General features: G+C 57.1%; 1 protein-coding gene across 1 annotated transcript in view; it reads left to right on the top strand.

The window, feature by feature from the left end:
* Positions 1 to 14,258, top strand: part of NFATC1 (nuclear factor of activated T cells 1) — a 96,927-nt gene that overhangs the window by 22,875 nt on the left and 59,794 nt on the right. Inside the window, exon 3 of the mRNA XM_065890548.1 lies at positions 2,966 to 3,125. Coding sequence (XP_065746620.1) covers positions 2,966 to 3,125 — 160 coding nt within the window. The remainder of the gene's footprint in view (positions 1 to 2,965; positions 3,126 to 14,258) is intronic.

Below are 14,258 nucleotides of genomic sequence, written 5' to 3'. Positions count from 1 at the left end.
TCTCTTTCCGTCGCACACTCTCGTTTTTTAATTTCCTGGGAGTCAGATGAACCTAACTTTTATTTTGTTTTTCATTTGTTTCTTTTCTGTTTATAGCAGAGGACAGTGTTTTCACTTAGATCAACAGTATGTCTAAGATAACAGAACAGATTAGTACGTTGGATATTCTAAACGGAGACGTGGTCCGCTCCCTCCGGGCGGGGTGTGCTGAGCTGGGCAGTTTGTCTGGGGGTCGGGGCAGCTCCTGTAAGATGCTAGTTACCGAGGGCCGGCCTCGCGCTCGAAGCCCGTGGCTCGCTGGTCCTTCGTCCTGGCGGTGTGGCCGCATGTGTCGCTGACAACACGTCAAGAAAGCGCTTCTGAGCACCACAGCCCGGGAGACCGCTAAACGCATCGCGGAGCTTCGCCCACCGGGAAAACTCCCATTCGATTCTGCTTAGCGTTTCTCAGAAGCCACTGGCATTGGGGGGGCGGCGCTTCTCCGCCCAGCCCGTGACTTGGGCGCTTCCCTTGTCTGGGCATCTCGGAATCTCCGCGCACACACATGTCCGCCCCATTCTTCTTGGTCACATCGTCTTGAGTTTTCCGAGGCTGTACTTAGTGAGAACCGGGGGGCGGGGGGCATCTTGTTGCCATGGAGTCAAAATGTAGACAGCAGACGGGGGCCTGGCGGGTGGGCGATGAGCATCCCACCCGCCTGCGGTCTCGCTTCCTGAAGAAATCTGGGTTTAGGCTGGCCGTTGAATAGAGGGTTTTCAAGTGCAAGTTGGCCCTGGAATCGGACACGTAGTCTGGAGGAGGGGCTTCCCAGGGTTGGAAGGCCTCCCATGCAGACGGTGATTTTAGGGCCCAGCAGGGTGGACACGGGGGCTGAGGCACACACTCCAAAGCGGCCTCCGTGCCTGCACGGAGGTCCTGGCCCCTGGGGGGCGCTGGTCTTCCCCACCTCCACTGGTGTCTGACTGTCGGACACGCCCACTTCACTGGCGTCTGACTGTTGGACACGCCCACTTCACTGTATCTGTGGCGGATTCCAGTTAGGGTTTTACATTTCTCGCTGCGTCTACACAGATGCGGCCTCTTCTCACGTTCGAGCCTTTGATTTGCTGCTCGAAGGTCGAGCTCAGACCCACTGGGAGGCCCGTCCGCCCGGGTGGCATCGGGGCTGGCGGTGTCCCTGGGACCCAGTGAAGACTGTATAGTGGGATGTGGTGTGCGCGGCCTGCGTCCCGCCAGGCTCTCAGCAGCGCCGTGTGCTCTCAGAGGAGCCAGCGGGCGGGGCTGCAGAGCCCGAGGGTGGACAGGGTGCCCGCAAAGCGGATTCAGCGGTAACTGACGTGCGTGGCGAGATGATTCCGTTTCTACCGTCACTGGAAAACCACGAATGCCCCGAAATATACTGTCCTTTCCAGGAGTATTTTGCCCGTGTTTTAGAAATTGCATGTTTGATTCCAGTTCAAGCTGATTTCTGGGCTTTTTCTCCTTTCAAAAAGTACCTTTATTCTATCTATTGTTTTGTGTTTTAAAAATCACCCTGATTCATAGTCTGAGATGAGGCGGAGAAGCTGGGGGACGTTTCGGGGAAGCAGTGGACCGACTCCTTCCAGGCTGAGACGCCACGAGCACTGCGTCCGTGTGTCTGGGCCTCTAAACAAAACCCACCCTTCCCAGCCACCTGTTCCAAACAAGCCGCCGGCACGCACGGTCTCTCTGCTGCGTGCACGGAAACGGACGCATCAGCGACAGGCGGAGCGGGGCGAGGGGACAGTGGCGCCCAGACGGCGGAGACTCTGGGAGCGAGGGCACCTTCAGCGCTGTGTGTGGAGGGCGAGACCTGGGCGCCTCCCGTCCACCTCTGCGGGGGCAGGGCGTCCTCACACTGCTCCCGCTCTGCAGCCCTCCTGGCCGGCCCGGGGTTGGCTTCCAGACACCTCTGAGGTCTGACGAGCAGCATCTCTGTTGGGTCAGGTTCTGCATCCGAGAGGGGAGGGGGAGGGGCTGTCACCGTGGGGACCAAGAGCCGCCACCCCCCTCACTGGGCTCTCGTTGTAGAAAGGCAGTGGGTGGACCAGACCCCAGCTCCTGTGAGGGCCTGGCGGCCTCTGCCTGTGGACTGTGTCTTTTGGGGGGGTCAGCCTTTTGTCCTTTTACAGGGCAGGACCCTGAAGCATGTTCTGTAGGGAGAGCAGGACCTTTGGCCTCACGTGGACCTGGTTTCAGGTGGCAAATGGCCTCCATCTCCCATCTGTACAGTGAGGCTGTCAGTGCCCCAGAGATCTGAGGTTGTCGTGGGCCTCGTGGACCCCTCAGGCAGGGCCCGGCTCACTCCACCTCCCCTCTTCAGCCTCCAAGTGACAAACCCACCTTGCAAATCTGCCTTGGGCCCCAGGGCCGCTCCCTTGGTTCTGTGGATCTTTGTCTGCAGCTCACTCGCGCCCTGGGTGGGCGGCTGCCCAGGTGTCGTGCACGGAGCACGGGATGTAGGGGGCTGGGCGAGATTGCCACAACCCCGCCATTTTATCAGGGGCCCGGCGGCACCCCCGACGGTTCACTCCTGCCCGCAAACAGCGCGCGTGGGACAGAGGGGATGGGAACCAGGCCGCCCAGTTCTGAGGCCAGGCTGATAGAACTGTGATTCTGAAAAGGTCTTCAATTCTGGAGCCTATCTTATTAGGGAGGTTAAATAATTTATAGGCCTATCGTGAAGGAAGGAAAATATTTTAAGGTCGTGTGGGAAAATGTTTCCATCTTATTCAGAAGCTCATCATGAAGGCCTGACAAGGCTCTGGGCGTCCATCACGACCGGGTTGCCGGTGGCTGTGTCAGGCCGTTATCCTTATCGATGGGAATTTCAGATACAAGCCCGGCAGGATGAGCTGCTTCTCAGGGCCCCAGGGTCTTAGGTGGGTCTGTGGTCTGCGGGAAGCCGCGGCATGAACGTTTAATGCTCTGTGTTCCATTTCAGCCCGTCTCTCCCTGCCCTCGACTGGCAGCTGCCGTCACACTCAGGACCGTACGAGCTGAGGATCGAGGTGCAGCCCAAGTCCCACCACAGAGCGCATTACGAGACGGAGGGGAGCCGGGGGGCCGTGAAGGCGTTGGCCGGAGGACACCCCAGCGTGCAGGTATCCACTTGGCTCTGACTCCAAGTCCTGTCCCTGCTGCAGGGGCAGCAGCTGGGGCTGGTTTAACCCAAAGGCCACTTTGCGGTAACAGCTAACAGCGCCTTTCATTTTCTGTCTTTTTTAAAAAAATATTCTTATCTCCCAACCAGTTTAGCTAAATAGCTTATACACAGTCAAGCCCCAGTTTTCTCCTCAATACATAGAGTGGTACAATGGTACAGTATACAGTGGTATAAAGGTACCAAGCTCTGCTTGCCTCTGGAGCTCACAGACCAGCTGTACTCATTACACCTGAGGCTCCTCTTCGGTGGAACTGCTTTGGGGGAGCAGGCGATACCCTGAAGATTGTGGGGGCGCGACCAGCCCGGCGGGGTTGGGAGGACTCCCCTGGACGGTGTTGCCAGCAAGCCTTTATTCAACGGGGAGGCAGGACGGCTGTAGCATTTGCTTGTGTCTCCTGGTGGGTAACTGAGGGGACCTCGGTACAGCCCGGCTATTGCTGTGTCCTGGTGGACAATGCCCTTTATCCCCATGTGTCCCTGAGCAGTCATGTTCCACTCAGAACAGACGGGAAAGAGGGAAGAGAGAAGCCAAGGGGAGACAGTGTGTCCAAGAAGATGCCCTGGGCCACCTTGAGGGTCCATCTCGCTGCCTGGATGGTGGCCAGTGGGCAGTGTGGCCTGGGGGCTGCTGTCTAGACCTCTTAGTAGACTTGACCTTGGTGCTATTTCGTTTTAAGGTGTCCTGGAATAGGAAAATTTAAAAGAAAAGAAATATACCTTTGAAATAAAAGTGCTTTATTTTTGAGGACCTTTTCTTTAACAAATCTGTAGAAGTAAGTGTTCAGGGTTATTAGAACCAAGGACTGAAGCTTCTGCTGAGAAGCGCCCCCTCGATTTCTAATCCAGCTGCGTTTTGTCCATCGTTCCTGCTGCAGACGTTCCACAGCGTACACCACACTCTGGGTGCCGTGCACGCCACACACAGACGGGCAGAGGACTCCTCCTGGCGCCCCTGCTCTGGGGAGAGTCAGAGAATCAAATCCAGGGGCCCTCTGCCCTCTCCAGCCCCGAGGGGAATGGAGCCCACCTCTGCCCAGCCCTCTGCTCAGAAATAACCCCATCCCCCAGATCACGGATGGGGACAGATGGGAAGAGCGTGCAGCCCTGCTCTGCCCGCAGCCGCTGTTCCCCTCCTGCGTTGGCCGTGGCCGCCCACCTCCTGGGGCTGCTTCCCCAAATGTGGCCACCATCCTTGTAGCACGTCTCCCCACGGCCGTCAACAGAGCCTCGACCGAGGTCTCCTTGGGCCACGTTAAGATTTGTCCAAAGCGAAGTCCGTCTGCACGGCAGCTGCCTCTGGTTTGGGGTTTTCAGAGGCTACTTTTAAAGACTCCATCCTTTCCTCTCTGAAGCCTTGGACCCTTTGAGGCAGTGGTTCCCAAAGTAAACCTCCCCAGGGTCCCTTAGAGATGCGATTCTCTGGCCCACGCGCCCCACTGGGCCCTGGGTCTGCTCACCAGCCCCAGCACTGGAGTGCCGGCTGGGACCCGCCACTTTTCTTCTCAGCTGGGGACAGGAGGAGTGGGGACCTGCCGTGGGGTGTCGGGGCCGGGGCAGCATCGGGGAGGGGCTGCTCCGGCCTCACGGGGAGCCGGCGGGGCTCTGTCGGTGTGGCTCCGGGTGCCACTCCCCGGCCTCACACACCCCGGGGGAGATGGGTGTACTTGGCGTCAGAGTCAACGTGTTCAGAGCTGGTGTCCAGGCCGCGCCTGCCATCCCAAACCTGTCGCTCCCCTCCAGCCCAGGAGGTAAAGGTGAGCTCGCGGGCAGGCTGTCCTGCAGGCGTTGGCATTTGGTCACACGTGTCTCCTCATCAGCCCAGCGTCTCCCATCAGACCCCTGTGATGTGATCTGTGACCGTCCCCTTGGACGTGAGCTTGCCCTCTTGCCCCGGAACTGCAGCCGTACGGCGCTGACAGAGACGGTTCTCCCCCGTCTAGCTACGCCCCTGCCTGTCTAGTCCGCTCCCCAACCCTGTCATTTAGGGAATGGTGCAAGCCGGAAGGGGAAGCAGCAGGGCACCCCGTGTTTGTATTTGATTCCATTTAGATAAATAAAAATAAAGCTTGCGAGGGCAGGAGGGCGCAGAGACAAGTGCCGGTCCGCCGACGCGGCAGTCAGGGCCTGGAGTGTGCGGGGTGACACTGGGGCGACGTCGGAGGCTGTGCGCTCGACGCCGGTTAATACCCACTTGGTATTGGTTGGCCGCTTGACTAGGGAAACGCAGAGCGGGCTCAGCAGTGCCCAGCGGCCCTTTCAGGTCCCCTCCCGGGCAGAGGCAGGTCGGATAATGCCTGCGCTTAGCCAAGTCCGTGAACGGTGTTTAAGTCCCTTCCTGCTACGGTTTCCACTGGAAGAAAGTACGTTGCTGCTGAATGGAAAAGACATTACAAAGGTGAGGAAGTAGGCTGTTCAATAAGGAGAAATGGAAATAAAGCAGCAGAGAAATAATGGCCCAAAGCCCCCGTTTCTTGTCAATTACATTGGCGAGGGGCGCTGGCCCTGGAGGGCAGGGAGCCTTGTGCCACGTGGACACTCCTGTCGTGACATGCAAAGCGCGGGGCTGAGGCCCTGAGCGAGGGCCGTCCCTGTCCTTGGCCTGGTGGCTGTGGCCCTGGGGACAAGGGTGTGCCCCGCCTCTTCTGGGAGCCCAAGGAGCCCACCCCCTGCAGGGTCCCAGCGCCGTGCTCCCGTTCCCACCGGGCAGGTGTCTTGGGCACAGGGCGGTGTTGATCTCTCAGTGTAGACGAGATGGAGAGGACTGAGACTTGTGGAGGAATTCTGAAACTTGAAACCCCATTGGAAATACCTTAAGAGTGAATCCTCCAGAATTATTTCGAGGTCAGTGATGGCAGGATGGGAGAGGCTGCTTCTGGGTTTAAGCAGAATGAAGGCCTCTCCCCCTGCCGCACAGCTGAACCGCCAGAGGAAACCAGGCCCAACAGAAATGTCAGCCTCTATCAGCATTCCTCCTGCAAGAGGGTTAGGACTGGAGAGTTCTCTGATCTGTCTGCAGTAGAGGGAGTCTGTGTGCAAGGTGAGGTGAGCAGGTACAAAGAGGGGCTTTGGGGTTTGTTTTCTTTTTCAGTTAGTGGAGCACAAACTGGATAAAAATAGAATTTGCACATAATTGTAAAACAGATGAAAACAGAAAGCTCTCTCAGTTGCCGTGAAAGCCCAGTAACCACAGAGTTTTATTCTGCGCTGTGAGTTATTTTAGCACATCCTCCGACACCAGCGGCTCCCCGGAGCTCGGCCACAGGCTGATCCACATGTTGGGGAGACAGCCACTCCCACTGGCCGTTCTGCGGTCAGCTGGTCAGAGGGAAGCCGGGTTTTGGTTCCGGGGCGTCCAGGCCGTCCCTCGGAGCCGCCGTCACATGGAGCTCAGAGGAGGCCAGCACCCGGGGCTTTTGCTGCCCTTCTAGGACAGCCAGCTCATCGACCTGCTTCTGCATCCCCAAGCTTGTCGTGAAGTCAGGGGCAGTGGCCTTGTGTAGGACAGAGGCCCTGCCAGGCCCAGGGAGGACTCCTGCATTTCCCGAGCATCCAAGACGCAGGGGGAGCTGCCTCCACCTCCGCGGCCCCTCCTCTGAGTCTAGGAGACGCGACGAAATGCAGAACCTTCCTTCCGGGCAGGGTCAGGCTGCAACTTCAGATGAGGAAAGGATCTTGCGTTCACGTGGTCTTGTCCCCGTTTGCATTTGGGGACACAGATGTGTACGGGGCTTGCCCAGCATCGTTCGGGGGCTGGTGCCGGGAGTGAGCGTTCCAGACCGTCCACCACCCAGACTCTCCAGAGTCCTTAACGGCCCTGGTGGGTGTGCCCGGCGGGCGCGTCTGGGCCCCCGAGGCTGCTGTGATGGCCCTATCGGGTGCTGGCTCCCCTTGCCCGCGGGCTGGAGCTGGGTGGGCGCGGGCCGTCCTCCTCGAGGCCCCCGGCTCCACCGGCGGGTGTGCGTGTGATGCGGCCACAGCGAGCACCAGGGGCCCCGGGTCTGCGCTGGCCTCTGCTGACTTTGTAATGATGGGACCAGGGAGGAAGGGAGTGTGGGTTTCCCTGAACTTTAAAATTGTACCTTTTCCCCTACTGCCAAAGGATTCAGACACACGTAGAATCCTCCCGGGCGGGAGTCGTCCAGCTGGGGGCAGGGTGGAGTGTCCTGGCTCCCAGCACCCAGGGCCCCTCTTGTCATCGGTCCAGACCTTCTGCCACCTGCGCCCCGCGTGTGTGTGTAAATCCGTGGGCCGCTCTCTGGTTTAAGATGCAGGAGCCCCGAGAGCTTCCGCCGGGGATGCAAAGGCCTCTTCCAGCGGTGCCAGCAGGACAGACCGACCCGGAGCAGTCAGAGCGGGTGCTTCACACCGTTGTTCTGTGTCTCCTGAGCTGCAGGGCTCACAGCGACTCTCCGGTGGGATGAGTGCGGGGCCCCTTCGCCCCAGGGGCCAGGTGTTCTGGGTGCGTCTGGGGGCCCTCCCTCCAGTCCAGTCTCCCAGCCCGTCCTGCTGGCACCCCGCCCCGCGTCCGCGCCCAGCGCCCGGACGGCAGCCGCAGCTGGTTCCCTGCCGTTGCCGTCAGTGGGTCTGGGCTGAGGAGGGAGAGTCCCCCGCCTTCTCCCTGGGGAGGGAGAGCAGAGAGCCGTCGGGCTGCGTGGAGTTTGCCTTTCCAGTGTTTTTGCCGATAACTCAGAGTACGCGTCCCCAAAGGGGTCCCTGGGTTCCTGTGTTCCCTCTGCCTCCGAAGAGAAAGCTGCAGCTCTAGGAGGCCGTTTCCGTTCACTTCGTTTTTCTGCTTTTCTTTCCTGCTGTGTCCCCGGCTCCCTTCTACCCTCCTGGGCTGTTGACCAGGCCTGGCCGTCACTCTTCCCTGCCCGCTGCGCTGCATCCCTGGTCCCCTGTCCCGAGAGCAGAGGTCCCTTCCGGGAAGGTCCCCGGTTCCTGCCGCCCCGTGGGGGCTGGGGGAGTGAGCTGGGGGTCGTCACGATCTCTGACCCGGGGGTCAAAGGATGAAGCTCTGTTTACCCAGTTACCAAAATAACCTGCTCGATAGCATCTAGCCCGTCACACAGGAGGCCAGGCCTGTGTGAATAATTAATAGGTCGCAGAAACGTGAGACTCGGCGGGGGCCTGTCAATTCCTAAACAGCACTTTAGGTTTGTAATTTGTGTTCCTGTCAGTTATGAGTGACCAGTGTAACCCCTGTCAGGCCGGGTGACTGGCGGGGGGATGCGGGGACCACCCTGGCCCAGGCAGTGGGGACCGGGAGGCCGGGCTGGCCCGAGGGGCGTCCCGGCCCCGGCCTGGTGCCCTGCGTGGTGCAGGGGCCTCTCTTTAGGGTGGTCGGCTTTGAGGCTCACGTTTGCCCCCGTAGGCCAGGACAGGTATTTTTCTATTATGTAAGACGTTCGAGCTGGCACTGAGGAAGGAACACGCCAGGAACCAGTCATTCTTTCCAGATCGTTACAATCAGCCGGTCGGCTGTTATCACTTTTCATTTCCTGTAGCACCCCGCACCCCTGGGTCCAGAAGCATCAGCCTTTCAAGAAACAGGCTTCCTGGGGGTGGCTGAATGCTGCGGACACACAGCAGTGCTTTCTTTTATCTGGTGTCCACAGCACGTTCTGTTTTACCCAAAGCTTTGCTCCATTCTTTCTTACGGAAACTGGATTGAGACAGGATCGTTAACCTGGAAGCCAAGGTTTTCACAAAAGCCAGAGAAATAGATGCTAGTGGAAGAAATTCCTTGGGCCCAGTGAGGAGCTGAGGGTCAGAACTGCCCTATAGCAGCAGCCCTGCTCCAGCCCAGACCCCACCCCCTACCCCAGGAGCTGAGACAGCGCTCGGACGCAGGTCTGACCCTAGCCCGGACCCCGGTCGTCCGGCAGCCAAACACCGCTGACCTGCCCGTGGGGCGGATTAATCTTTCATGGGGCAGCTGGGCAGCGGACAGCTGCCCTCTGCTCTTCCAGCAGCGTCCGGGCAGGTGGCCGTTTCCCTCTGGGCCGGCCGCGCACACAGGCCTGGACGGTCTCACTCTTTGTAGACACACCTGTGTCGCGGGAGCCGCTGCCATTGTTCCCACGACACAGTGGGCTCTGCGGAAGCTCAGGGCACCGAGCGGGGGGTTTGCCATTTCTGTTCCCCCAAAGCAAAGAGGTGCCTGTGCCTGCGTGGTCTCGGTTAGGGTGTCCTGTCCCTGCGTGGTCTCGGTTAGGGTGTCCAGTGGAGTCGTACCGTGTCAGCACGAGAATACAGTGAAGTTGCCAGTGATAATAATAGGAAGGAGAGCTGGGATTTTGTTGCTGTCTGCTGACACACGGCACAGACACTCGATCTCAGGTACGGCACATTGGTTGTTAAACACCTGTTTTAGAGTTTCATTGGGCAGCAGAACTGAGGACAGCGCAGTTCAAGTTTTCCTGCAGCCGATACAGTCACTGGGGGATAAAGTCCGCGAGTAGCTCAGCAGTGGAAACCTTTTCAGAGCAATAAACAACACCGTCAGCCTCCAAAAATCTTCTAATTCAAGGGCTTTGGCTTCTGTGTTCCAGGCTGCGGGAATTCTAGAATAAAAGTCACCTCGGGCACAGAACCTCTGATGACTTTCCATAATTCTGCTGTGCTTTCTGCATTATCCCAGGGTGTTTTCCTGATGTCTTTTGAGGGCAGAGCCATGTGCCGGACCGTTTCAGTTCAGAGCTATGCGTCGGCACTGCGGCCCCATCGCAACTGTCAGAACATTCACACGTGGTGCAGGTGGGGAGAGGGGGGTGCCAGACGGTGTAACGGAGATAATGGTGAGAAACCACTGTCTTTGATAAAAATGACAAAATAGGAAAATCCGTGGCCCTGGCCGGCCCTCCCCTCTGACTGGGGGCTCCATGGTCTCCTGGGGGCCGCACCACGGGCGGCTGAGTCACAGATGCCCAGTACCCATGGCTGGGGGGTGGCCCGGTGGGAGATCCCCGCCTCGTTTGCTTCGGGACCGGGTCTCCCTCCCACTGGCAGCCCCCAGCCTGCTGCCCCGTGCAGAACCCTGTCCTTCGCCTTCGGGCCAAGCTCTCCCCAGGGAGGGTCTTCTGGGCGTCGTCCTCCTGGGGCACCGCCCAGCACAGGGACGTAGGGAGGTGCGCCCGCTGCGCGGCCTGCCCTCCGTGGGCAGAAGGAGGACGAGAGCCACGGAGGGCACGCCGGCCCGAGCTCTGGGGCCCAGTGTCTACGCCCGGCTCGCAGGTGGGTGGCTCCCGGCAGCGACCCCATGTCCAGGTCCTCCTGGGCACCCCTTCCTGCTGTGCTTTGCAGACTGCTCTGTCTCCGGGAGGCGCTCTGGATTTGGGGTGTGCTGGCTCCCTGAGCGCTGCCCCTGCCCCGCACGCAGCTGGGGAGCCGTGAGCACCCCGTCTGCACACTCGAGGGTGGGGCGGCCTGGCCTTGCCGAGCCGGACTTCCAGTCTCCTTCTCCTGCACGGGATGCTGGGCTCTGGCCAGCACAGGTGGCCAGCTCGGCCCTGCTGTGGGCCGGGCCCCGCCCAGCGGGACTCATGATCGTGCCGTGGCTGGCGGCGGTGGCCGTCCCCTCAGCAGCAGCTGGAGCCAGGGCAGGGCTGGCCCGACGGCAGGCCGGTGACCGTCGCGTGGGCATGTGGGTGTCTGGCGGGCAGCACCCTCAGCCCACACAGCGCCTCCGTCAGCCCTCGTCCGGGCCCTGCCCGAGGCCGCCCTTTGGGCGCTGGTGATAAACACCAAGGGCCAGGCCCTCTGCCTGCTCCGTATGCCTGGGGGGTGGCCACTGCCCCTGTCCGTCGTGCAGTGCTTCCAGTGAGTTCAGAGAGGCCGTCCCGGGGAAGGAGGGCTCGGGAGCACAGCCTTGGCCCTGCCCGCCTGAGGTCTGGTCTACTGTGAGCTGACCGCATGCCCTGGACCCGTCCTCCCTCCCGGGCCGGCGCGGGGTCGGGGGGGCAGGCGGCGCCCCTTGGGGAAAGCTCTCCTGTGGTTTTGGAGACCGAAAGCTCACACAACGCAGTCTCTTAAGTTAATCCAGTACTGGGAAAGTTGGGGTTGAAAGAAGTGGAGACAGCTTGAGCGCTGGATTCTCTCCTTCCTGCAGAGTCCCTCTGGGTGTTGTGTAAAGACGCACAGTTTACATCTGGGTTAAATGCGTGATTTCCCTTTAAATTGCCTGCTGCGCTGTGCGCAAGGATCTCTTGCTCGGTGTATGTTGGTCCCATCTCAAAACTTAGTGGAAAGTACTTTCCCTCAATTAACTGGTCCTTCGTACGACGCTCCTGCCACTGGGCTTGCGCTGTGGGAATTTGAGCACCGAGTAAATTTGGCGTCAGTCATTCCCTCTGCCCGTCATCCTGCCGAGCAAGTGCGAAGGTGAGCAGAGCAGCTAAAAACAAACATTTTTATGTGTAGGAAACTCACCAGGTCTTACACCTTGAAAATGGAATAGCACGTTTTGTTTAGTTTAGGTTGAAGCAAAGAGAGGTCATGGTTATGACAGGTAATTTTATTTTATTTTATTTTTGTGTGTGTGTGTGCGTTCAAAATACTGATTTATTTTAGGTGATGGGATGAAGGGTGATTGTTTCTTTTTTGCTTCTCTATCTACTTTTTTTTTTTTACATCTTTATTGGAGTATAATTGCTTTACAATGGTGTGTTAGTTTCTGCTTTATAACAAAGTGAATCAGTTATACATATACATATGTCCCCATATCCCCTCCCTCTTGCGTCTCCCTCCCTCCCACCCTCCCTATCCCACCCCTCCAGGTGGTCACAAAGCACCGAGCTGATCTCCCTGTGCTATGTGGCTGCTTCCCACTAGCTAGCTATTTTACGTTTGGTAGTGTATATACGTCCATGCTACTGTCTCACTTTGTCACAGCTTACCCTTCCCCCTCCCCATATCCTCAAGTCTGTTCTCTAGTAGGTCTGTGTCTTTATTCCTGTCTTACCCCTAGGTTCTTCATGACTTTTTTTTTTCTTAAATTCCATATATATGTGTTAGCATACGGTATTTGTCTTTCTCTTTCTGACTTACTTCACTCTGTATGACAGACTCTAGGTCCATCCACCTCACTACAAATAACTCAATTTCGTTTCTTTTTATGACTGAGTAATATTCCATTGTATATATGTGCCACATCTTCTTTATCCATTCATCTGATGATGGGCACTTAGGTTGTTTCCATCTCCTGGCTATTGTAAATAGAGCTGCAATGAACATTTTGGTACATGACTCTTTTTGAATTTCGGTTTTCTCAGGGTATATGCCCAGTAGTGGGATTGCTAGGTCATATGGTAGTTCTATTTGTTGTTTTTTAAGGAACCTCCATACTGTTCTCCATAGTGGCTGTACCAATTCACATTCCCACCAGCAGTGCAAGAGTGTTCTCTTTTCTCCACACCCTCTCCAGCATTTATTGTTTCTAGATTTTTTGATGATGGCCATTCTGACTGGTGTGAGATGATATCTCATTGTAGTTTTGATTTGCATTTCTCTAATGATTAATGATGTTGAGCATTCTTTCATGTGTTTGTTGGCAGTCTGTATATCTTCTTTGGAGAAAATATGACAGGTAATTTTATAAATATTATTTTGACAGATAGTAGAACGTGCCAGGGGCAGAAAACCCATGCAGTAGAATATGTGAAGTATTTAAATTACTTCTCTTAAAATGAACTTCATGTTTTCAATAATAGATGTTTATCTTCCAGGTTAGACCTTAAATATTCCCATTTTCACTGAAATGGCATGTTTTTAAAAAGGCAAAGTTACTCCCACAGTCCGCTGCATCCTACCAGCCGTCAGAGCAGGGCCCCAGTGTGAGTCCCGTGGGATTTGGAATTGTCATTTTCAAATCGTCTGACCCCGGCCAGGCCATGTGCCGGCCTGGGGGCTGGGAGGAATACGCCTTGGCCACACAAGAGACAGTCTTACCCAAAGACTCATTTACATATTCTTATATTAAATGTCACAAAATGGAATGCTAAGAGGCAGAATTTGTTTCTTCATCAGTCTCTGATTTTATTTTTACGTTTCCTGTTTTAAAAATGTAGGTCAAGTCTAGCACAGAGTACAGGTTTCTTAGGAGGTTCGTTAAATTGGCAAAAGACTGGACTCACGCTCCCCAGCAGGGAGAAGTTGGGTGGACCCGGCAAGCTGGTCTCGGTTCCCCCCTAACTGAACTCTGTGTGTGTAGAGATGCTCGTGTCCACACAGGAAAAAAACTCTTCAGTTCAGACAGGAGAGGCATCTTGTTTCTGCAGAATTAAGCCACGTGAGCAGGACCCACCTTGAAATGAGCATCAGGCACTGGGTGGCTCCTGGCAGGTTCTCTGTGTGGCGGCCTTAGAGCAGGAAAGGCTCTGCACTGGCCTCGAGAGGGGCACAGCAGGCCAGGAGGGCAGCGAGTGGGTGGGTGGGTCTCTCAGCAAACGTGACGCTTCCTCTAGTCCTCTGCTCACCACGGCCACTCGGGTTCAGCCGCAGGCCTGAGACCGACTCCCCTCCTCTGTGCACGCCCGTCAGACACTCATCTGGTCCATATGGGCCAGACACCTGTGGGTCAGTATGAAAGCTCGATTATTTTAATAGGAAAGAACCACTTTGACCATGAGCACATCCACGGGTGCTTGGGACCACGTCACAGATGAAAACGATAAAAATTGGGAGCCTGGCGCGTGGAACTCCTGCTGCCGCCGGGAAATAAGATCTTCCCAACCAACCACCGAATTCCAGAGCAAGTCTGGAGAGCGCGTGCGTGTGCGCGTGTGTCGGTGTGTGCTGCGTGTGCGTCCGTGCACACCTGTCCTACGTGGAGCTCCTGCTTGTCTCCAGAAAATCTCAAGGGTGACGTCCAGAGCCCCCGGGGGCCACTCCACAGCCTGTGACAAACACGGGCTGTTAAATATTAACCGGGTGCTACGGAATGCTCTGGAATGTCCACAGACACCGGACACCCGTGGTGAGCTCGTGTGGGAGCCTCAGAGCTGCTGGACATTCACCTGAAGCTGGAAATTCATTCATCGGGGGCTGCGGTCCAGCAGCGGTCAGTCCTGGCTCA

Source organism: Phocoena phocoena, chromosome 13 (genome assembly GCF_963924675.1).
Source record: "Phocoena phocoena chromosome 13, mPhoPho1.1, whole genome shotgun sequence".
Taxonomy (NCBI): Eukaryota; Metazoa; Chordata; class Mammalia; order Artiodactyla; family Phocoenidae; genus Phocoena; species Phocoena phocoena.
The sequence above is the reverse complement of the archived record's forward strand: the minus strand, read 5'-3'. Positions and strand labels throughout refer to the sequence as shown.